Genomic DNA, 22,689 nt, shown 5'->3' on the forward strand with positions numbered 1-22,689 from the left:
CCTTTCTCTCCCTCTTCTTCGCTGATTTATAAAAACTTTATTTATATGAAGGGAAAAGCGCGGTAACTCTCTCACTTGTTTTCTGTGGACACTTGCGCCGTAAGGAAAAGGAGGAATGTGGGAGTGAAAGTGGAAAGAGAGGAAGAGGAGCCGTAGTGAAGAGGCAACGGAGTAATTTCTACCACTCCGTAGCCCTTCACTCGTGCGGACAGAAGAGAAAATAGAGAAGAAAGGAAAAATGAAGAGAGAGAGAGAAAGACGCGCACCGCAAAAACAGCAGTCTTCCACCACTGAAGCAGTGGCGGGTGCAATGAAGGCCCGCAACAAAATTCGATGGCTGACTAGCCCCCGCCGCAAGCAGCGTTGACCTACCGTCCCAGCCCCGCAGGGCCAGGAACTGCCACCCGTCACTGTCCTCCCCGCACTTTGAAGAGCCGACTTCGTAGCCCATCTCCGCCTCGCTTATGACGTCGCACCAATTGTTAGACTACAGCGCAACTAGTGAGAGAAGCGCGAAACGCCCGGCGTGACTACGAGCCATTCTATGCTAAAGAGCCGACTTAGTAGCCCAGCTCTCGCGCTGGTATGGCGTCAGTGGTCATATGGTGAAAAGCGTAACTACGGTTCCACGCTACGCTGTGGGCTCGAAACCTGGCGTTGTTGTGGCTATAGTAAGAAGGAAAGAAAAAAAAATGCCCACGATTATGTTACTTCCTAATGCGAAATTTGAGCGCAGCTCATCAGCTGTTTCATCTTTTCGATAAATTGAGGCAAAATGAAGAGGCGTCCGTGTGCTGTGCGATGTCAGGGAACATTAAAGATCCCCGGGGGGTCGAAATTACTCCGTAGCCCTCCACTACGACTCCCCTTTCTGTCTTTCCACTTTCACTCCCACCTTCCTCCCTTCCCTTACGGCGCGGTTCAGGTGTCCACAGAGCAAATGTGACAAATACTGCGCCTTTCCTTTCCCGTGAAGCAATAGAGAAAAAAAAGAGGCAAGGATTTCGAGCAAGGCACATAAGCACAATTGCATACTTCCTTTTTTTATTTTTCACACGTATTCCTTCAAGAAACAATCCACTAACAGTTCTTGGCTGTCATGAAAGAAGCTTTGTGGTCCGAGAATGAAGAGAGCAATTGAGTTATCGGGAGGTTGCGGGAGGCAGCGCGTGGGTCCATAGGAACGTTGCGCAACGACCAGATAGCAGTGACTCGCTGACGCCGCTAGGGAGTGAAGCGAGCCTGGAAGCGAGTGAGAACGGGATGCACTCACCGTAATCCGCCGCTGTACGGTTGCGTTCTGCGGATGAAGGATGCGAGCGCTATTGTATCCCCCTCCGGACCGGTCGTCTCGGTGCGCCCGCATACTTGCGTAGCGGGTCGGCGTTTCCACAACCGGAGAGCACCCTCGCCTCCACTCAGGAAGAGGGGGGGTCTCCTCTTTCTGCATGGCGGCGACGGTGTTCTACGCAGCAAGTTGTGTTGACTAGCTAGCGACGTCAGTCAGTCGCTGCTAGCGCTGCCTCCGGCGACCCCCTTTTTTTTCCTCGTGTGCTCCGGTAGCTGCGCGCGCTCCTGCCCCCATCATTCGCCGCTGAGTGTACCCCCCCCCCCCTTCTCCTGCGAGGCTCCGGTGGCCAAAGCGCCGGCTCGAACGGGGGGGCTGAAAGGGGGGCGGAACTGGTTAAGAGGCCGACGCCGACGCCGCTGTGAAACCCAGGAACGGCCGCCAAAGAGCTGCGCTCTAAAATGCACGGGCCTGCTACTGGCTCTGTAGCTGAGCCACCTCTGCTGCCTCGTGCAGACAGAAGAGAAAACAGAGAAGAAATGGAAGAAGAGAGACCCGAAACCTGTCGTAGTACTGCTTTCGCAATAAAAGATAATGGAGAGAAAGGCGCTCGCCGCAACAGCCGTCATCCACTACCTAAGTGGTGGCGGGTGCAGTTACGGCCTACAACAGATAAGTATTCGATGGCGGTGACTTACCTGTCTCAGCCGCATCAGGGTCAGGCGTAGCCACCCTTGCCTTCTTCCTGCGCAAAATGCATCTATAAGATTAAAGTTGTTATATGCGTCCGTAATGTTGGGTATGCCCCGCCAGGGTGGTGCAGTGGTAAGACGCTCGACTACTGTGCAGGAGTACCCGGGTTCGAACCCGACCTCGGCGGCTGCGTTTTGATGGAGGCGAAACGAAGCGGCGTCCGTGTGCCGTGCAATGTCAGCTCCCTAAAGATCTCCAGGTGGTCGAAATTACTCCTTAGCCCTCCACTACGGCTCCTCTTTCTCTCATTCCACTTTAACTTCGACCTTCCTCTCTTTCCCTGCGGTGCGGTGCGGGTGTCCACTGAAAGAAGTGCGACAGATACTGGGTCTTTCCCTTCCTATGAAACAATTATTATTATTGTGCCCGCCGGGGTGGCGCAGTGGTTACGGCGCTCGACTACTGTTCCCAAGGACGCTTGATCGAATCCCGGCCTCTGCGGCCGCTTTTCAATGGAGGCGAAATGCAAGGCGCCCGTGTGCTGTGCAATGTCAGTGCGCGTTAAAGAACCCCAGGTGGTCAAACTTTCCGGAGTCCTCCACTACGGCGTCTCATAGCCTGAGTCCCTTTGGGACGTTAAACCTCAAAAACCAAACCAAACCTTATTATTATTGTGGGGTACCTACAACAAGAAGGCATGAAGACAACTTATTCAGAGAAAGACAGCAAGGTTTATGCATGCAATATGCAGAAGACTAGATTCGCCATTGTTGCTTATGTAAGAAAATAAGATTCCAAGATATATTTCTGTGATGAAATATTCAACTGAAACTTCCGAATGGCCTTAAGAAAGTCATATTGCTAGAAGAACAATGCAGAGCATAAAATACCCAAACCCTCATTTTTCCCAAAAGCACTCATATGCTGTTTTTCGATGGAGGCGAAACAAAGCGGCGTCCGTGCTCAGTGCGATATCAGTGTAGCCCTCTTTCTCTCTTTTCACTTTCCCACCTTTATTCCTTCCCTTACGGTGCAGTAAGTGGTCCAGAAAACTAATTGTGACAGATACTGTACCTTTCTATTTCTGTAAGTCCCCGCCGGGGTGGTGCAGTGGTAAGGCGCCCGACTACTGTCCGGAGTTCCCGAGTTCGGACCCGACCACGGCGGCTGCGTTTCGATGGAGGCGACACGAAGTGGCGTCCGTGTGCTGTGCGATGTCAGCGCGCGTTAAAGATTCCCAGGCGGTCGAAATTTCTCCGTAGCCCTCCACTACGGCTCCGATTTCTCTCTTTTCACTTTCACCCTCACCTTCATCTCTTCCCGCGGTTCAGTTCGATCCCGACCTCGGCGGCTGCGTTTGGATGGAGGCGAAACAAAGAGGCGTCCGTGTGCTGTGCGATGCTGCGCACGTTAAAGATTCCCAGGTAGTCGAAATTACTCCGTAGCCCTCCACTACGGCTTCTCTTTCTCTCTTTCCACTTTCACTATACTTTCACTCCTACCTACCTCTCTTACCTTACGGTGCGGTTGCGGTGTCCACAGAAAACAAGTGACACAGTTACCGCGCCTTTCCTTTCCTATAAATAAATCATTTTTTTTCCACGGTTCAGGTGTCCACAGAGCAAGTGTGACAGATACTGCGCCTTTCCATTCCTGTGAACCAATTAACATTTCTGTAAACCAATCAGTATTACCATCATTATTATTATTATTATTATACGAATAGTGGTCTCCCTAAAACAATAAAGGATTGAAATTTAACAATGGACATTGCTCTTGAATCAGACTCCTAAAGAAATCATAATGCTTTTTTTTCGAACAAAGCTACATCAACGAATTGTAAAACGCCAGTTTAATTTCATGCGTTCAAGGAACGCTGGTTTTATTCGACAAGGGGCGCACGATATACCCTGTGCAGCAGTAACGCTCAAGTGTTTGTACAAAGTGTGATTCGCATCCAACACTATTAAGAAAGAAAAGGAAGGGGAGAAAGACGCGTGCCTCAACAACAGCCGTCGTCCACCACCGAAGCGGTGGCGGGTGCAATTACCGCAAGGAACAGATAATAAATATGTGGCAGGCTAGCCCCCACCTCAAGCGGCAGTAACCCACCAGTCCCAGCCCCGTAGGGCCAGGTCAACCAGATTGGTGAGGTCCGACGGGGCTGGGACGATTGGTCAACGGTATCGCTAATAAAAAGAGTATCGTATCTGTGAAGCACATGCAGTGTGTGGCCTAGATTAACACTGGCAGATAACGTTTATTAATTCAAGCACAGCGAACACAGTTATGTCACACTGCCCTGCACTGTGCTATATTGGGTGACTAATTCAGTTAAACAGCCTGTGCATTTTTATTTATGGTTTCTTTATACTCGTCAATATTTGTTTCTAATACCCTTTTGCTAATGCCAAAGCATTAGGGTGTAGTGTGGTTGAAAAAATAACAAAAATGAGGTGAACGCTCTAAGTTGGCCCTAAGAGTAGTAGTTGTGGCTATAGGAAGAAGGAAAAGAAAATGCACGGGCCTGCTACTGGCTCTGTAGCTTAGCTACCTCCGCTGCCTGATTCGTTTATAGGAAGGGAAAGGCCCGGTAACTCGCTTGTTTTCTGTGGACGCCTCAACCGCGTCGTTGGGGAAGGGAAGAAGGTGGAAGTGAAAGTGGAAAGAGAGAAGTGGAGCCGTAGTGGAGGGCTACGGAGTAATTTCGACCACCTGGGATTCTTTAACGGGCGCTGACATCGCACAGCACACGACGCCTCTTCATTTCGCCTCCCCCGAAACGCAGCCGCCGAGGTAGGGTTCGAATCCGGGTACTCCGTCACAGTAGTCAGGCGTCATACCACTGCACCACCCCGGCGGGGCAACCTCCGCTGCCTCGTGCAAACAGAAGAGAAAATACTCGTGCAGACAGAAGAGAAAATAGAGAAGAAAAGGGAGAGGGAAAGAAAGACGCGCGCCGCAACAACAGCTGTCGTCCACCAACGGTGGCGGGAGCAATGACGGCCTGCAACAGGTAAACATTTGGTGGCAGGCTAGCCCCCACCGCAAGCGGCGGTGACCCACCTGCCCCAGCCCCATCAGGGGAGTTCTGCGCACACCCTAAGAGTAGACTCGAGGCGCCTAATACTGCCTTTTCAACTTCGCGAATATTTTTATACTTTTCTGCACACTCCTATCGCCGACCTGGATCGTTTGGCCGCTCTTCCACCACTCACTACCATCGTTTCCGAGTCACAGACGCGTCAAAGAATACGTCTAGAGAACACTGTCCAAGGGCGTCGCCTGCTGGCCTGGGATGAACAGCGTAACAACAAAACACCAGCACTATACGCATCTCTTCCCCCTTGGGAGAGGCCAGTAGTCACACGCTTCCATCGCCGACCTATGAACTGCGATTTTGTCATTCCCCGGGAGCGCCTCACTGACCATCACCGATAGGAGCGAATCCCTGATACGACTGACGTATACACCAATGTATCGATTACAAGCGAATTTGCATCTATGGGATGGGTATGCGATGACAACCCTTCCCTTTCAGGCGCTTATGCCTGCCACCTACTTCAAGGTACCGCTCTTCATGCTGAAGTCCTGGCGATTTGGGGAGCCTTGTCAGGAGTGCCGTGCACCGGAACTGGTTCAATACGTATTCTTACTGATTCATATGAAGCTTAAAAGGAAATTGCTACTCCGGGTTCACAAGATGCAACTGCTACGGCCTTACAGCGCCTCCTTAAACGCCATCAACTCGCGACCAGAACTGTCGTTACGCAGTGAACCCCCGATCACTCAGACGAATTAGGGGGCAATGCGGCGACGCATGCCGCGGCTGCCTTGGCAGGTGGGATGTCCACATTTACTTCCCCACCCCCCGTGTTTCATCCTTATTCGACTTTGGGGGGGGGGGGGGAGGACAACTCACCCCTTCTCTTGCCCTTATGCACTATACTCGGACCAGTCTTTGTAGCCTCAGTCAGCATTGTATGCAGGTGGCCACACCAGGCCCATCTTTTACGCGAAAAACCCTCCTTACCCGAAGTCAAGAAGTCTTTTTGCATAAGCTCATCGCCCATGCGGCTTACACGCCACGTATTATGGCCCGCTGGCGTCAGTATAGAGAGGAAATGATTACGTGCCCCCACTGTACGACTCTAACGCGCGGCGGCATATCTCATCTACTCTGGGATTGCCCTGCGTTTTCTACAGGACGCTCCGAGATCAAACCCTACCGCCTGAACTACTGTTCCCTTCTAGAAACATGCTAACAGACAGATATTTGCCAAGTATGGCTCACTTAGTGGCGTGGTTAGAACATTATGATTTGAGTGACGACCTAAACAATAAAGATTCTGTCTACTCCCCTTTACCCCCATCCATGGCCATGAGCCTTTCCATTCAATCAAGGACATTCAATCAATCAATCAGCTTGATTTCCGAAAAAATGAAGGCACAGTATGTGTAAACTCCGAATGGACACCTTCAGTTGTCAGATACATATGTCGGTTAGAATTCCTACCGCAAACTAGCCTTCCCCTTTACTTGAAGATGGGCGCTTAACGACACCACACTGAACACTGCGCAAAGTTGGGACGCGTCGTAATTTTCATAAACCACGTGCGAGTTTTGAATCGAAATTTTCACTACGAGGATTGGTTTGGTTTGTGGAATTTAACGTCCCAAAGCGACTCAGGCTATGAGAGACGCGGTAGTGGAGTACTCCGGAAATTTTGACCACCTGGGGTTCTTTAACGTGCCCTGACATCGCGCAGCACACGGGCGCCATGCTGTTCGCCTCCATCGAAAAGCGGCCGCCGAGGCCGCGATCAACACCTCGACTTTTACAAGGCCTGCTCACATCCTCCTCTCCCAGCCGTCTATGTCACGCTAGTTGTCCTTTTCTTTCAACACCGTTGGCGTTTGGACGGTACGCCATCGCTCCTGGCGTTCTTTGGCGCGCGTTCAAGTGGGGTATTGCAGAGGGCAGGAACGCTAGACAAAATTAGACTTCTGGTTGGTCGCTTCGATTTTGGTGGCTGGCGATGGCACTTCTCTGTCGACCAATAAGGTGCACCGCTCGCCCGGACAGCTTTGTTCGACAAAAGTATGAGGCAATAAAGGCTTTCTCCGAACGCTCCCGGAAACAGGTTCGAGCGAAAATATTTGAGCAACTGAAATTCATCTTTTTAGTCATCGCTGCCTACTCTCTTCGTATGGTTTGGTGCTGCACAGCTCTGCGCTGACGTTATTTTTGAGTTGCTTTCCCACGCTCAAGTGTGCTTTCAATCGTGTGCATACATTTTTGCATGTATCAGTACGTGCAAAATATTGAAGTGTGACCAGCATCACCGGTGCTTGAAACGAGGATATGGCGTTGCGCAGAAGACTACACTAGACGTGGCGTAACATGGGGCGGTGTTGTGTTCCTGGGTGTCGGGGGAACTATGACACTGGTCCAAGGTGCATGTTGTCGCGTTTCCATAGGATACCAGTAGGAATGAAACGTTGTCCTTGTGTTTGTGTGTGCTTCTTATGTTCTGCGCTGTTACCTGCTGTGCTGCCTTCTTCCAAGAAATGAATCGTGGAGTAGAATCATCCCGCGGAAGTATTTCACACCCAGCGTACATTCAATGGTGAGAAACTGAAGTTTATGCCGTACACCTCATGTCCCACGTGCTCGACCAGAAGGTCAGGTTGTGCTTAAATAATGCTTGACGTGAAAAGACTGGCAGTCCTAATGAATTTGACCAGGCCAGGGATAAGGAACAAAAGTATGCAGTACTGTGCTGGACTGCTTAATAACACGCAAAATATGTGATATACCGGCAATGAGTGACAACATATTTTTCATACATTGCGCAAGTTTGTGAAGGTTTGGTTTGGTTTGCGGGGTTTAACGTCCCAAAGCAACTCGGGCTATGAGAGACATGGTAGTGGAGGACTCCGGAAATTTCGACACCTGGGGTTCTTTAACGGCAATGGCACCGCACAGCACACGGGCGCCTTGCTTTTCGCCCCCAACGAAAAGCTGCCGCCGAGGCCCGGAACTTCACTTCCAACAGAAAGACCTAATGAAGAAGCTATCACGCTTTGATGCAGCAACAGGAAATACTTGGACAGTTAGTTGACAGTGACAGGTTTCACCTTGTGTCCAATGCCGTACCACTTATTTACCCGAACTGCACAGCTTACTTGAACCAGTCCCAGCTTCGTAGGGCCATGCCGTTGGCCACCACCGAAGCGGTGGCGGGTGAAATGACGGCCTACAAGATACAAATCCGGCGGTAGGATAGCCCCGTAGGCATTTCTTTTCTGCGAGATGCCGCCTTAATTGGAAACCTGTAAAAATGGTCACACACCAGAAATTCTAGTGCGGCATGTAGTGCGTAACGCAACAAACGTTAATTTGAACAAGTTTTGTAAAATGAAAAACGATCATATTCAAAGTGTACCGCAAAAAAAAGCTGCAGACAGAAAACTGATGACGTTAAGCGAGAAATGAAATTGGCCGCTTCCAAACCTTCCTGTCAATAATATGCAGCAATATGCATATGCATAGTATTGTGATATAAATGCCCTGCATCGCTGGAAGTTGAAGATGAAAACGATCAGCAACAGTGACACAGAAGAAGACAAAGTGGCAGCAACGATTGATTCTAGAATAAGGTCGACGCTGCTGTGTTTCTGTGTTCTGTGTGCGGTGCCAGCCTGGACTAACCTTCGTGGACTAGACTTGCCACGTATCAGTATGCAGCACCAACTAGCCCCTCAAGCTGTTATTTTGATGAGGAAGAAAGTGCCAATATCCCCTTGGCAAAGAGGATGAGAAGATGTGCTTGAGTGTAGAAGAAGAGGAGTGGTGAAGAGGAAGTGTTTTCAGATCGTTATTACAGTTGGTAGTGTGCGCGTGTGTTGTCTCTTATCTTGTGTTTGTGTTTGTGGCGCCACATTTCTGAATAGTATGCAGCACCAACTAGTCCCTCAAGCCGTTATTTTGAGATACTTTTCAATAAAACCATTTGTATAAAAGCATTTGCGACTCCATTTCAGAATGCTGTTTACAAATCTTTTAACAGCTGCCTTAGATATTGGCGGTGCATGCCTCGGCGGTGCGAAAAAAGTTATACTCGAGTGTTAGCCAAGCTCCCTTAATAATTACCGAACGCAAAAAACCTGCAACAGACGCGCACCTGGGTGTCATTATAACAAGCAGCCGCGACAGATTCAACGCGAACGCCAGGAGGCCGAAAGCAGCGTCCGGGGTGCCGGGGGCAACTGGCGTGACGTCACGGCCTCCGTGGAAGGGCGTTAGTCAATAGGTTGTTGCCGCGATTCGATCCCGCGTCCTTGGGAACAGTATTAGAGCGCCGTAACCACTGCGCCAACCCGCCGGGGCAATCGGAGCCGAGCTTCGCGTGTGCGGTATGACAGATGCCGTGACGTCACAGCTAAGGCCAGCTGCAAGCTGGCCTTGGCTGTGACGTCATCAAGCTCTTATGGCATTGCCTAGATATGCTTATAAGATGTGCGACTCCGCCTCGTTTAAAAAAAGCGTCCAATTGGGAACCAAACCACCATTCCTTGGTTCCCCATCACAGCGCTTTAGTATAGTGTTCTAGAAGAGCACTACAGCTTTTCCGCTGTGCCACGCTCCGGGTCGTGAACGCTGTTTATAATTCTGCTTGTCTTCCGTGAGGATGATAGCGGGATTTCGCGAGTAAGGAGATACTACGATTGTGCGCAATTTGAAAGTGCCAAAAGTTATTTACGTCACTCAATTAGTGTGCCATTAAAGTAGAGAGCCTTCACATCCGTCTTTTAGAGTGGTGACAGTTGGGTCCAAGGCTGCCTAATGGCGGCTGTGGCGGCTACCAAACTTGACAGGCCGCCATCTTGGTCCCCAGCATATGCCCTGCCTGTTTGAGGAATATCGACAAAGCAGCTTTTCAAGAGCGTCCTCCTGTTGAATGCGATTGAGATTGCAGAATCGATCATTACGTCGAGTACAATTACGCTTGACTATTTTCAAGTCTTAATTATTCGCAATGATTTACCTGTGAATAAAAATTGAACTTCAAGCTATATAATCAAGTCACATATCACGGGATAGCTTATATCAAGTATGATTACAAAACCCTATTTAACATTGCTAATTAATAGCCGTTAATTAGTTAATTATGAGCAACAATTGAACTTCAGGCTTCAATAGTAAATCGTACCATGGGATGGCTTATGTCGAGTATGATACCAGTACGCAAGTTGCTGGTCTTACTTAATAGCTGTTAATTAGTTAATTGTAAGCATAATTTAAACCTTAGGCTGCATCATTCGCATCATGGAATAGCTGTTATTGAGTACGATTGCAGCAGTCATAGTGGGCCTTTGTTTATAAGCGTCAGTCAGCTAATCATCGCTAACAAAACAATTAGAGGGTCCCTTAGATGTCTCTCAAGAGGAGAATGACGAAAGCCTGTCTTTCCTCTCCTATCATTTGCCCCTATATTAACAAAAAAAATATAATAATATTCATTGGTTCACAGGAAGGGAAATACACAGTATTTGTCACACTTCCTCTGTGGACACCTAAACCAGGCCGTAGGGAAGGGAGGTAGGTGTAAGTGAAAGTTAAAAGAGAGAAAGGGGAGTCACAGTGGAGGGCTACGGAGTAATTTCGACCACCTGGGGATCTTTCACTTGCGCTGACATCGCAGAGCACACGGACGCCTCTTCGTTTTGTTTGCCTTTTATCGGTGGTCGATGCAGCACTATACTTATAATTATAATTGGTTTACTGGAAAGGAAAGGCACAGTATCTATCGCACTTTCTCGGGCAATTGTGAGTTTGGACGGTGCACCATCGTTTCGATGGAGGCGAAACGAAGAGGTGTCCGTGTGCTGTGCGATGTCAGCGCACGTTAAAGATCCCTAGGTGGCCGAAATTACTCCGTTACCGTCCACTACGGCTCCTCTTTCTCTCTTTCCACTTTTACTGCCACTTTCCTCTCTTCCCTTACGGCGTGGTCGAGGTATCCCCAGCAAACAAGTGAGACAGTTACCGCGCCTTTCCTTTCCTATAAATCAATCAATCATCGCTCCTGTCTCATGGCGTTCCTTGGAGCGCATTCAAGGGTGGAATTGCAGATGGCAGAAACACTAGACAAGATGAGACTTCTGGTTGGTCGCTTCCGATTAGGCGGCGTCACTACTCTGCCGACCAATGAGGTGCGCCGTTCGCGCAGGGAGCTTTTGTCGACGACAGTATGAGCCATTAATGGTGGGGCAGGTAGGTCAGCGCCGCTTTCGGCGGGGCTAGCCTGCCACCGAATTTTTATCTGTTGTAGGCCGTCATTGCACCTGCCACCGCTTCGGTGGTGGACGACGGCTGTTGTTGTGGCACGCGTCTTTCTTTCGCTCTTCCTTTTCTTTCTTCTCTATTTTGTCTTCTGTCTGCACGAGGTAGCGGAGGTGGCTCAGCTACCGAGCCAGTAGAGGTCCGTGCATTGTCTTTTCCTTCTTCCTACAGCCACAACATCTTAATACGAGTCATGAGTCATGGTTATGAGTGAATTCTTATTGCACAATTATTTAGATTTGATTTGATTAGATTTTGGGGTTTAACGTCCCAAAGCGACTCAGGCTATGAGAGACGCCGTAGTAGACCCAGTTCTCCCTTGATGGGGCTGGGGCAGGTAGGTCAACGCCGCTTGCAGCGGGGGCTATCCTGCCAATGAAATTTTATCTGAGCTATTCACGCTTCGCGTAAGACACGTTTCGAACATTTGGAAAGCGCAGAAAGCTTATTAACATAATTGGAAAATATGTATTAGATGTATATAGCTAGTACTACGTCTTCGATTGCATGGCGACTGAAGGGAGCAAAGGGTTCATCTAATAGCGGTGATATGCATGCATTAATTTTCTTAGTTTTTAATAGTTTCAAAACGATATCCAAGGATTTTTTGGAACACTTTTCGTCATAAGGTAGGTGTATTAAAGTTTGGAGTTGAGATGATTTCAGTAGGGCGCTCTTTTGTCTCCATCTTCTACCCTCGTGCCTTCCTATTTGTTTCGGGCTAAACATATTCCTTTTCAACTATGAACCAACTCGTCCAACAGACCGTTTTACTGAACTGTATTAAAGCGCATGACACAGCTGGACTGACGTTTGTGAATGAGGGACTTGTAAAATAATTTAAGAACATGCGTTTTCACAGAGACTATGGGCTTAACGACAACACTTACAGGATTCATTTAACTACGCCAAGAGAGCACCCGGCTCCCGTATCCTGATAACGAAGGCGAAGCTTAAGCGTCTCAGGGCGTTTTCCCTTTAGCTGATCATCTTCGTTTCGCCTCCATCAATTACGACCGCCGGCTGCCTTGTTTCCTGCCAAACACTGATGTGCAGGGCCCATATACTCTCACCGGGCTGTTTTCTCCTCCCCACCCAATCAGGAACTCTCTTTAATCTGGTCTACACTTTCAAAGGTACCACGACGTACTATCAAAACTGTCATCGCTTTTACCCCAGCCCATGTAAAGGCTTTAAAAAGGCGTATCAGCGGTTCCTTCTCCGCCTTTTCACCAATACATTGCTCTGCCCGGCGGCCCTAAAACATCCTGACCCCACCTTTAGTGGCAGCTGCAATGTGGAGCGGTCTCTTCTGACATCCATCACATGGTGTGGGCCTGCCCCTCCAACCAGGCTATTCCCCGCATACCCAACCCAATTTGGGATGACTGGAATGCGATCCTGCTTGGCTGCCACGACTTACAGGGCCAACAAGCCTTAGTTACGAGCGTCCGGGCGGCGGCAACCGCCTCCCAAACTAGGCCCCCCACCTAGTGCTTGTAAGGACCGGTCTCTCATTGGCTGATCTAAACATACCTCCTGGCCCTTGTATAGTTAATGTTTTTGTCGCCACCACCACCGACGGCTGCGTTTCGATGGAAGCGGAACGTAGAGACTTCGTGCCCTGTGCGATCTCCCTGGTGGGGCTGAGGCAGGTAGGTCACCGCCGCTTGCGGCGGGGGCTAGCCTGCCACCGAATTTTTATCTGTTGTAGGCCGTCATTGCACCCGCCACCGCTTCGATGGCGGACGACGGTTGTTGCGGCACGCGTCTTTCTTTCCCTCTTCCTTTTCTTTCTTCTCTATTTTCTCTTCTGTCTGTACGAGGCAGCGGAGGTGGTTCAGCTACAGAGCCAGTAGCAGGCCCGGGCATTTTCTTTTCCTTCTTCCTACAGCCACAACAACAACATCTGAATGCACGTTAAAGATCCCCAGATGGTCGAAATTACTCCGGAGCCCTCCATTACGGCGCCCCGTTGTGTCTTTCCGCTTTTCCACCGTGTGCTGTGCGATGTGATGGTGGTGGTTAAAACCTTTATAAATAACGCGTCCGTGTGGTGTGCGATGTCAGCGTTGTTGTTCTTGTGGCTGTAGGAAGAAGGAAAATAAAATGCACGGGCCTGCTACTGGCTATGTAGTTGAGCCACCTCCGCTGCCTCGTGCAGACAGAAAAAAAATAGAGGAGAGAAAAGGAAGAGGGAGAGAAAGACGCGCGCCGCAACAACAGCCGTCGTCCACCACCGAAGCGGTGGCGGGTGCAATGACGGCCTACAACAGATAAAAATTCGGACAGGCTAGCCCCCACCGCAAGCGCCGGTGACCTATCGTCCCAGCCCCATGAGAGGTTAAACATCCCCAGGTGGTCAAAATTACTCCGTAGCCCTCCACTACGGCTCCTCGTTCTCTCTTTCCACTTTCACTTCCAGCTTTATCCCCCTTCCTCCTGTAAATTAATCTCTAAATAACAAATAAATGGTTACAGAGAGGTGTTTGTGCTTTCAGTCTCCTCCCCTCACAATACTGGGTGGAGCCCCTATTCTGGGGAGCCATTGGCAAGCAACGCCGCCCGCGTCCGTTGAACCAACGTCTTTTGAACCTTGAGGTCTTAACAGCCGAGCAGGGCCGCCTCCCAGTCCTCTCGAGTTGGATTGGGCTTGGGGGGAATTGATGGGTTTGACTGGCACGCCCAGACTATGTGGAAGTACCTCTCCATAGTACTGACACGCACCGTCAAAGATCGGGTTGAAATATTTAAGCACCATCGGGCACAGTACAGTATTGGTAAACATTTTGATGTGGAGGCGCTCCTCAGCGCGATCCAGTCCCATACAAGGGGCCGGGTAGCGCCTGTGCTCCTCCTTGAAGTAATCGGTGATGTCTGAATGTAAGGGCCAGATTGTCTGATTGGGAGTAGGCTTCCAAGGACAGGAAGGTAGCCCGGGGAGACAGTGCGCGGGCGGCCTGATCGGCCTGTTCCTTTCCATTGAGTCCCTGGTGACCAGGTGCCCACATGAGGTTATGCGAAGTTGGGTATATGTATCGGTAGCTAGATTGCAGTATACGCCGGGCAAGCGGGGGAGTCCATCCCTGCCTATAATTCCGACAGGCCCCTCGCGAGTCGGTGGTGATGTGTTTCGAATTGGGAATACTGAGAGCCAGAGCGATAGCAATCTCCTCCGCGTGAGTTGTGCTGTAGGCTTTTAAAGTTAGCCCGTTAACCGTGTTCGTGTTCTGTACGTCTGCAGCCATATACCACCCCCCGTGGTAAGGGCCGGCAACATCCACATAACACACGTGTTGCTGGTGACCATTGTGCCGCTCCAACGCTTCCGCGCGCGTCTGGCGGCGACCGTTATGGTCTTCTTTGGACATGTTGCGGGGTCGGACCCGGAGGGCGCGTCTCCAGACTCCTGGCACTCTCACCCTTTCCTCAATGTGGTAATCGTGTTTGATGTGTAGTCGGTCCAAGAGTCGGCGACCGGTTATGGCCTGTGTAAGACGCGTGTATTGGCTTAGTAAGTGGGCTTCTCGTAGCTCCCGGAAGGTGTCCACCACGCCCAGAGCCAGAAGTCTCTGGTTGGACGTGCTGACCGGAAGGTCGAGAGCCCGCTTGATGACTTTCCAGTGGATGGCCTCCAAGTGATCCTCATCGTGTTTACGCAGGTAAAAGTAGGGTGTCGAGTAGAGGATTCTGCTCGTTACAAAAGCATGGGCAAGCCGCAGTGCATCCTTGCTTCGTAATCCGCCCCGCTTGTTGGAGACCCGGCGGACCGTATGACCCACCTGGTCTCCCACCATGCGAAGTTTGGCCAGAGTGGTGTCAACTCTGCGTTGATGATGTATGAAGAGGCCAAAGACGCGGATCTCTTTGGCCTTCCGGATCGGTCCTGAGGGGAGACTGATGCGAAGCTGAGTTGTGTCTCGAGGGGAAGGATGTAAGTGCACAAATTCAGATTTCGCTGGAGCGCACTGGAGTCCGCAGTAGGTCGCGCAGTCGTCGACTACGATCGCCGCTGCCTGCAGGCAGGACTCCATGTGGCCCAGGTTTCTTTGCAGCGCTCTTGCTGTTGTGGTTATGGGAAGACGGAAAAGAAAATGCACAGGCCCGCTAGTGGCTCTATACTTGAGCCACCTCCGCTGCCTCGTGCGGACAGAAGAGATAAAAGAAAATAAAGAGAAAGATGGAGAGAAAGGCGCGCACCGCAACAGCCGTCGTCCAGCACCAAAACGGTGGCATCGCAGCAAAGGCAGCGATGCTGAAATCGAACAAAACTTCAAGAGGCAGCAAACAACACTGTACAATATGCAAAAGAGAGGGGCATGAAATGTTCCTCAGAAAAATCGGAGTTGTTTATACAATCCGCAACACCTGAGGCAAAAAGAACAAGTGGATGTAAATATAGAAGTGGAGAGACGAGCAGTTCCGAAAGTCGAGCTAATGAGGGTGCTAGGAATGGTCCTCCAAACGAACGGGTACAACGGAGAAATGATAAACTGGAAGGACAGGTCATACAAACGACAAACCTTATAAGGAGAATAGCTAATAAAAAAGGAGGCCTTAAGGAAAGTAACCTATTAAGGCTCATACAAGCTTTCGTAACAAGCAGGGTCGGGTATGCCACGCCATACTTAGACCTGAAAAAGTCCGAAAAAGACAGGATCGATAGCATGATCAGAAAATGCATTCAAAGGGCGCTACACCTCACGGCAGGTATCTCCACGGACCGGCTAATGATGCTGGGAATAAATAACACCTTAGATGAAATAATTGAAGCAACACTAGCTACACAACAAAGAAGGCTAGAGAAAACTAAGGGTGGAAGGAACATATTGAGGGAAATAGGTATACAACCGAAGGAATACTGGGACACGACAGAGAAAATGAGAGTGGAGGTCCGGAAACGGATCCATATCCCCCCATTACCAAAGAACATGCACCCTGAATATAATAAGCAAAGACGAGAGAAAAGGGCCGAAACACAGACACGGAGGCTCGAGACGAAAATTCAGGTAAAACTGCACATGTAGATGCTGCATACTGCGGCAAAGGAAAAATGAATGCAGTCGTAATCAATGGCAAGCGAGAAATGGTTACAGCAGTTTCTATATTCTAGGCACTATAATAAAAACAAAATTGATACAGACAGCGGAAGAGGCTGCAATAGCACTGCCTCTTGCTCAGACCGAGGCAAAATACATAGTCAGTGACAACAAAAGAGGAATCAGGAGCTACACCGCTGGAGTAATAGCAAATATTGCGGGTAGAATCCTCGATTAAAAGCGAATAGAAAGGAGACGTCACGCTTGTTTGGACGCGAGCCCACGCAGGCGTGCCCATAAACGAGGCGGCAAACAAACTAGCCCGAGATCTCTCACACCGGGCTGGAGGAGTGCCACCGGAGCAAGGCAAAGAAGGGGACCTGATTAACTATAGCGAAATAACAATGCACTACAGACTAAGCAGGAGGGTCCTACCACCACCAGACTACTACAGACAAATGCATACCCGAACCCAGTTCTTGTCAACCATATATGGCCAGAAATACGATCAAACCTATGTTCTCTATGTAAGGAAAGGGGATCTCTAGATCACATAATATGGCAATGTGCAAAGTCACCAGGCAGGGCTAAAAATACAACTAAAGACGCCTGGGGGACCTTTCTGCGAAGCTCAGACCCAAGAGCCCAAAGAAAAACTTTTTTTCGACTGGCGGAAGATGCCGCCGGAGTCCAAGAACTACCGGCCTGCAACTAAGGCGACTGTCCCACCGTCCGAGTCTAACCCTTGAAGAGTGGGATATTCACTCTGTTGAACGAATAAATGTTCTCTCTCTCTCTCTCTCTCTACAACATATAAAAATTCGGTGCCAGGCTAGCGCCCACCGCAAGCTGCGGTGACCTACCTGTCCCAGCCCCACCAGGCCCAGGATCAGCCACCCTCCGTCCCCAGTGGGATTCCCCATGTAAGCGTTAACATGATTTATTTATAGGAAGGGAAAGGCGCGGTAACTGTCTCACGTGTTCTGTGGACACCGCAACCGCGCCGTAAGGGAAGGGAGGAAGCTGGGAGTGAAAGTGGAAAGAGACAAAGAGGAGCCGTAGTGGAAGGCTAAGGAGTAATTTTGACCACCTGGGGATCTTTAACGTGCACTGACATCGCACAGCACACGACGCCTCTTCGTTTCGCCTCCATCGAAACGCAGCCGCCGAGGTCGGGTTCGAACTCGGGTACTCCGGCACAGTAGTCGGGCGTCTTACCACTGCGCCACCCCGGCGGGGCCCCCATGTCAGCGTTGTTGCTATTGTGGCTGTAGGAAGAAGGAAAAGAGAATGCACGGACCTGCTACTGGTTCTGTTGATGAGCAACCTCCGCTGTTGCGTCCGGACAGAAGAAAAAATAGAAAGAAAAAGAAAGAAGAGGGAGAGAACGACGCGCTCCGCAACAACAGCTGTCGTCAACCACCGAAACGTTGGCGGGTGCAATGACGGCCTACAACAGTTAAAATCCGGTTGCAGGCTAACCGTCGCCGCAAGCGGCGGGGATTTACCTGTCCCAGCCCCATCAGGGCCAGGATCAGCCACCTTTCACCAGTATCTCAGCGCACGTTTAAGATCCCCAGGTGGTCAAAATTAGCCCGTAGCCCTCCACTATAGCTCCTCTTTCTCTCTTTCTACTTTCACTCCAAATTTCTCTTCCCTTGGGTTGAAAATTCTTCGTAGCCCTCCACTACGGCTTCTCTTACTCTTTCCACTTTCTCTTCCACTTTCCTCCTTTCCCTTACGGCGCGGTTGAAGGGCCCACAGAAAACAAGTGAGACAGTCTCCACGCCTTTCCCTTCCTATAAATCAATCAAACATCCCTTGCGCCGCATCAGGTGTCCACAGAAACAAGTGTGACAGATACTGCGCCTTCCCCTTTCTGTGAACTAGTTATATTATATTCTTATTATTATTTGAATATTATTGTGATATAAATATTATTATTAATGTTATTATTCACCCCCACACCCCCATCTTCCTCCCTTCTCATACAGCGTGGTCCCGTGTCCACAGAGCAAGTGTTACAGATACGGCACTTTCCTTTCCTGTGAAGCAATTATTACACTGTAAAATCAATGCACTCTAGATTCTGCAGTTTTTATGCCGCGTACTGCCTGTCATTGGGTGGCTTATACAGAGGAAAAACGGTTACCCTTACTTATTCGTATTAGAGCAAAATATCTATTGTAGTAATGCGAAATTACGGATGCTGCTATTGGTTGCTTCTGGTTGCTTCTAGTTGTCTAATTCACTTCTTGTTTGCTCATTTTTGTGTTTGGTACTATCGAATTGCGCGCCAATCCCTTCTTATGCCTTTTTTCGTATTTACTTCCGGTTGCGTGACGTCACGTCAGCTACCTCACAATAATTTACTTCTTGTTTACCTATTTTAGTCTGATACTTTCAAATTGTGCGCCAATTCATTCCTAAGCCCTTTTTTTTCGGCTCTAACTCCACATTCTTCACATCATACCCACTACGGCATCCACTTCTCTCTTTCACTTTCAATCCTACCTTGCTCCTTCGCTTACGTTCAGTTCAGGTGTCCACAGAGCAGCCCAATACTGCGCCTTTCGTTTCCTGAGAGCCAGTTATTTTAATTAATTACCTAAATAACGTATTGGCCTTATTTATTTTTCAGCAACATTACGCCATCCTCTATCGATTGACACCATTCATTGACCTCTACCATGCACTTCGCAATTACTCACAACTGCTGCGGACACAATTTTGCGGACATGTTCTGCGGACAGAAATTTGTGAATATAGCGAATTAATTCTTTCGCATTAAATCAAATTTAATTTCTCCAGGCGCCTCTTTATTACCCTAATGTTCCTCGAGATTACTTCGATGATATTTGCAGTTGAAGGCGTGGTCTACAAATGGGGGTCCAAGGCTTTGTCGGTGTCGTGAAACTTTTGTTTCTCTCCTTTAGTCGTGTGTCAAAAAGTTTCCTCTCCTTTAGTCGTGTATTAGGCAGAACTGATTAATTCGTCTGGGCGCCGCTGCTAATCGTTAGGTTAGTCGCTGCGTTAGATTTTTATAGCCACGTTTTCACAACGAACTTTTCAAAAAGCTCTGCAGAATAGCGCTCGCTATGAGGCCCACATAAAGCGCATACTACAGTCCTTGTACCGTAGGTCAGGACAGCTGGAATCACTGGTCCTGCACCATCATCCAGGAAAGCAGTCGCAATTGTGTTCGCCTAGGGACATCTTTCATTTATCAAGCAGTTGAATACTGCAACGGGAGATCTGTAGATTTCTTTTGAAATTTCTGAGCTGAGGCGACCTCTGTATCGGTAACATTCCCACCTTAAATTTTATTTTAATTGCCCTGCAGGATTTTTGTAAAGTATGAAGTGCACGGAACAGAGTTTCATAATGAAACAGTACAACTCATACGAGGATCTTCATTGTAAACATTTGTCCCATTTCGTGCGCTAAGGCAGACTGTGTATCTGTTTTTGCCTCCAATTAAATCTGATTTCTTTTCCCCTACAGCATTATCTAAGCCTTTAGCTTAGTTGAATAGAATTTTTTCACGAAACACTGCAATTGATTTTAAGGCATCGTTGACATCGGGGAAGGTGTCGTTTCCGCTTTAATGGAAGCGCAGGTCCATAAATAAAGTTGCCCGCGGCTAACATTTCCATAAATCTCACTGTTCCTTTTCCTTCTTCCAGGAACCGCATACTGAATAGGGGCCCCGAACCCATCGGCCGGGACCTGCTGAGCTGCTCGGCTGCCGTCTGGCTGCTCATTTTTATTTCGGCTCTCAACATTCGCACCTTCACCTGGGTATACATCTTTTGCAACACTATGTTTCGCCTTCTCGAGCGAATTGAGCGAAACATTTAGCCTTCACCGGCAGCTAGAGGTTTTGGGAGTCACACATTGCAGCAGCAGCACCTGGGCTCATTTCATGCAGAACGGGGCAGGTATAAAAGACAGTGTCCTTTCTGGCACGCAGGCTAACGTCATTGAGTTATGCTAAGCACAAGCTTTGCGGTATTTTTAAAAGTTACTAAGGACACTGCGGTAGCACTCTGACCTTTTCTCACGAGCAGAATCAGCTATTCTGCCTGCAGGCCTTTAGAAGTCTCAGATGTTATTAGTATTACACGGGTAACTTTGTTGGAGCATCCGTAGTTACAGTACACGTCATCCACGCATCAGACAAATTCAGCGATTACTGTGCAAAAGCTCGCATCTGCCAGGTCGTCAGTGTCAGTGGTTGATGCACCAGCCCACCGGGTGATAACTTCGCACATCCAACATTCATTGACAGGCCTGAACGCTCTGCTAAGAGCAAGGGTTCATCAATAGCGTGCGTCGTCTTTCCCATCTCACCCTCGCATCTGAAATAAGTGGCCCAACTTGGCAGCTCCTGCCATGTCATGCAGTCTCATGACGTCATACAACCAGGCTACCTATCAGTGCCCCGCCATGTTGTGTCAAATAAGATTTGAAAGACCCATGCTGGTTATTTTTCGACCACAACGGCGACAACACCGGATTTTGAAAATAGCTTGGCCTGTACCGTGATTGCATTCAAATGGAGCAATAAATGGTTATTTATTCGCTATAGCAGAGTTATAAACATCATGTCCAAATACCATATCTTTTCACAAAATCTTATAGCGTACATCATGTCTAGCTCTTGACTTTTGTTTCCATCCAAAAGCTAAATGTACCCTGTCCATATTTTGATTTCTTAGCCGTTCAGAACTCCTGTAAGGGCATTCGAGTGCTCCAAGCCGCAAAGAGAGGTCGTAAATTTTTTTAGATGCGGCGCCCACGTCCCCTTCTATGTAAGCGAAGGTGAACCGGCGCCTCCTCTTAGTAGTTATTCTGGTTGGAATACAGGCGTCCCAGTAGGAAATGCTGATATTTTCTGTTCTCACATAAAAATAGATGTGTGGTTAAGTGAAAATGTTGTGTCCACAGCAATTTCCCTACTATCATCAGAATTTTGTATGACATGAAAAAACTGCACAACTGCAGAACATACTGACAGTTACGACCGCACAGAATGTTCTGTTGTATTTCTGATACAGTTCTGTAGATTTCAGTAGCCTGTCCGTAGTTCGAAGACTGTCAGTAATTACTGGGCATTGCAGCTTCTCCGGCTGGTGGTTCCCTCGCCTCTGGTGATCCTCAGCATGTTCCTGTTCTTCACGCTGCAAAAGCAGGGCGCGCGCGAGGGTATCTTCACCATGCTGTCGGTTCACAAGGCCGCCTTCTACAACCTCAACGTGTGGCACAGCGCGGCCGCGGATGTGCTCAACTCTCTGGGCATTGCCACGGGCACCATATTCGTCTTCGCCAGCTTCAACCCGCTACGGACGCCCCTCAAAGGGTACGTTGCACCAGTCAACGTATTGTCGGATGCCCGAAGTCCAGCTGTCTTGGGCAACAGTTTTAATCTTAAGAGATTTACGAAAATGTTGAAGGCAGTGGACCTGTCGTTTGATGCGCAATAAGATGTCTGAAATTTTTTCGTTCTCTTAAACCGAGTAGTTGAGACTGCAACTGAGATCCAATGATGTATGCATGTGTCAATGAACAAGAAAAATCTGTAAATTTCTCAGGTCAGATCGTATGGATATATTAATATTTACAGTGTAGCTTCAGGGTATGCGAAAGAAAGTACATTCACATACTACTTTCTGTTGAAAATTGTGATTGTCCTGAAATCCTGCGTATGACTATGTTCGTGCATGGAACCGGCGCACGTAAGTGGACATACGCTGCAGCGCTTACTATTTCCACTGCAAAATGTTATAAAATAATTCTGCAGTGCTAAAAACTTATCTGCATAGCATAGTAACTCTCAAATAGTAGGTCGCCTTCCCTCAGCGGCTCGAGTTAGTTCTGAATGACCCAGGATCGGCCAAGGCGGTCTCCTGAATTGCTCTGACGTAAACCGTTTGAGTTTATGAACATTCACTGCGGCTTCCGCGATGCTATTGCTTCAGTGCTTGCGGGCTTGGCCCCAAGCCAGCTGAATCGAGCTCTGCAGCTAAGGAGCGAAACAAAAGTATTAAACTCTGTTAAATATTGGGAAAAGACCTTGGCAAAAACATTAACGCACGCAAAAGAGATAAATGAGGGGACAGGAGACAGACGCCAGGGTCTTTTCCGAATATTTAACAGACGTTGAAACAACAAGCCCGCCAACATGTTTATTACAAACTTTTACAAAGTCAGCAGATTTAAAGGACACATGCTCCCAGAGCTGGACGAGCTAGCTGACGGCGTCATCTGGGAACGAATTCAATCTACAGCTACAGCCGGCGCAATAAATATATCATGTG

General features: G+C 48.9%; 1 protein-coding gene across 1 annotated transcript in view; it reads left to right on the forward strand.

Annotated features, from left to right (window-relative positions):
* LOC146174386 (sodium- and chloride-dependent glycine transporter 2-like) overlaps positions 1-22,689 on the forward strand; it is a 50,764-nt gene that overhangs the window by 14,951 nt on the left and 13,124 nt on the right. The window contains exons 4-5 of the mRNA XM_084584987.1: positions 20,056-20,170; positions 21,493-21,731. Of these exons, the coding sequence (XP_084441113.1) occupies positions 20,056-20,170; positions 21,493-21,731 (354 nt within the window). The remainder of the gene's footprint in view (positions 1-20,055; positions 20,171-21,492; positions 21,732-22,689) is intronic.

The sequence above is a fragment of the Amblyomma maculatum genome, chromosome 11 (genome assembly GCF_055883805.1).
Source record: "Amblyomma maculatum isolate TAMU_Amacu chromosome 11, ASM5588380v1, whole genome shotgun sequence".
Lineage (NCBI taxonomy): Eukaryota > Metazoa > Arthropoda > Arachnida > Ixodida > Ixodidae > Amblyomma > Amblyomma maculatum.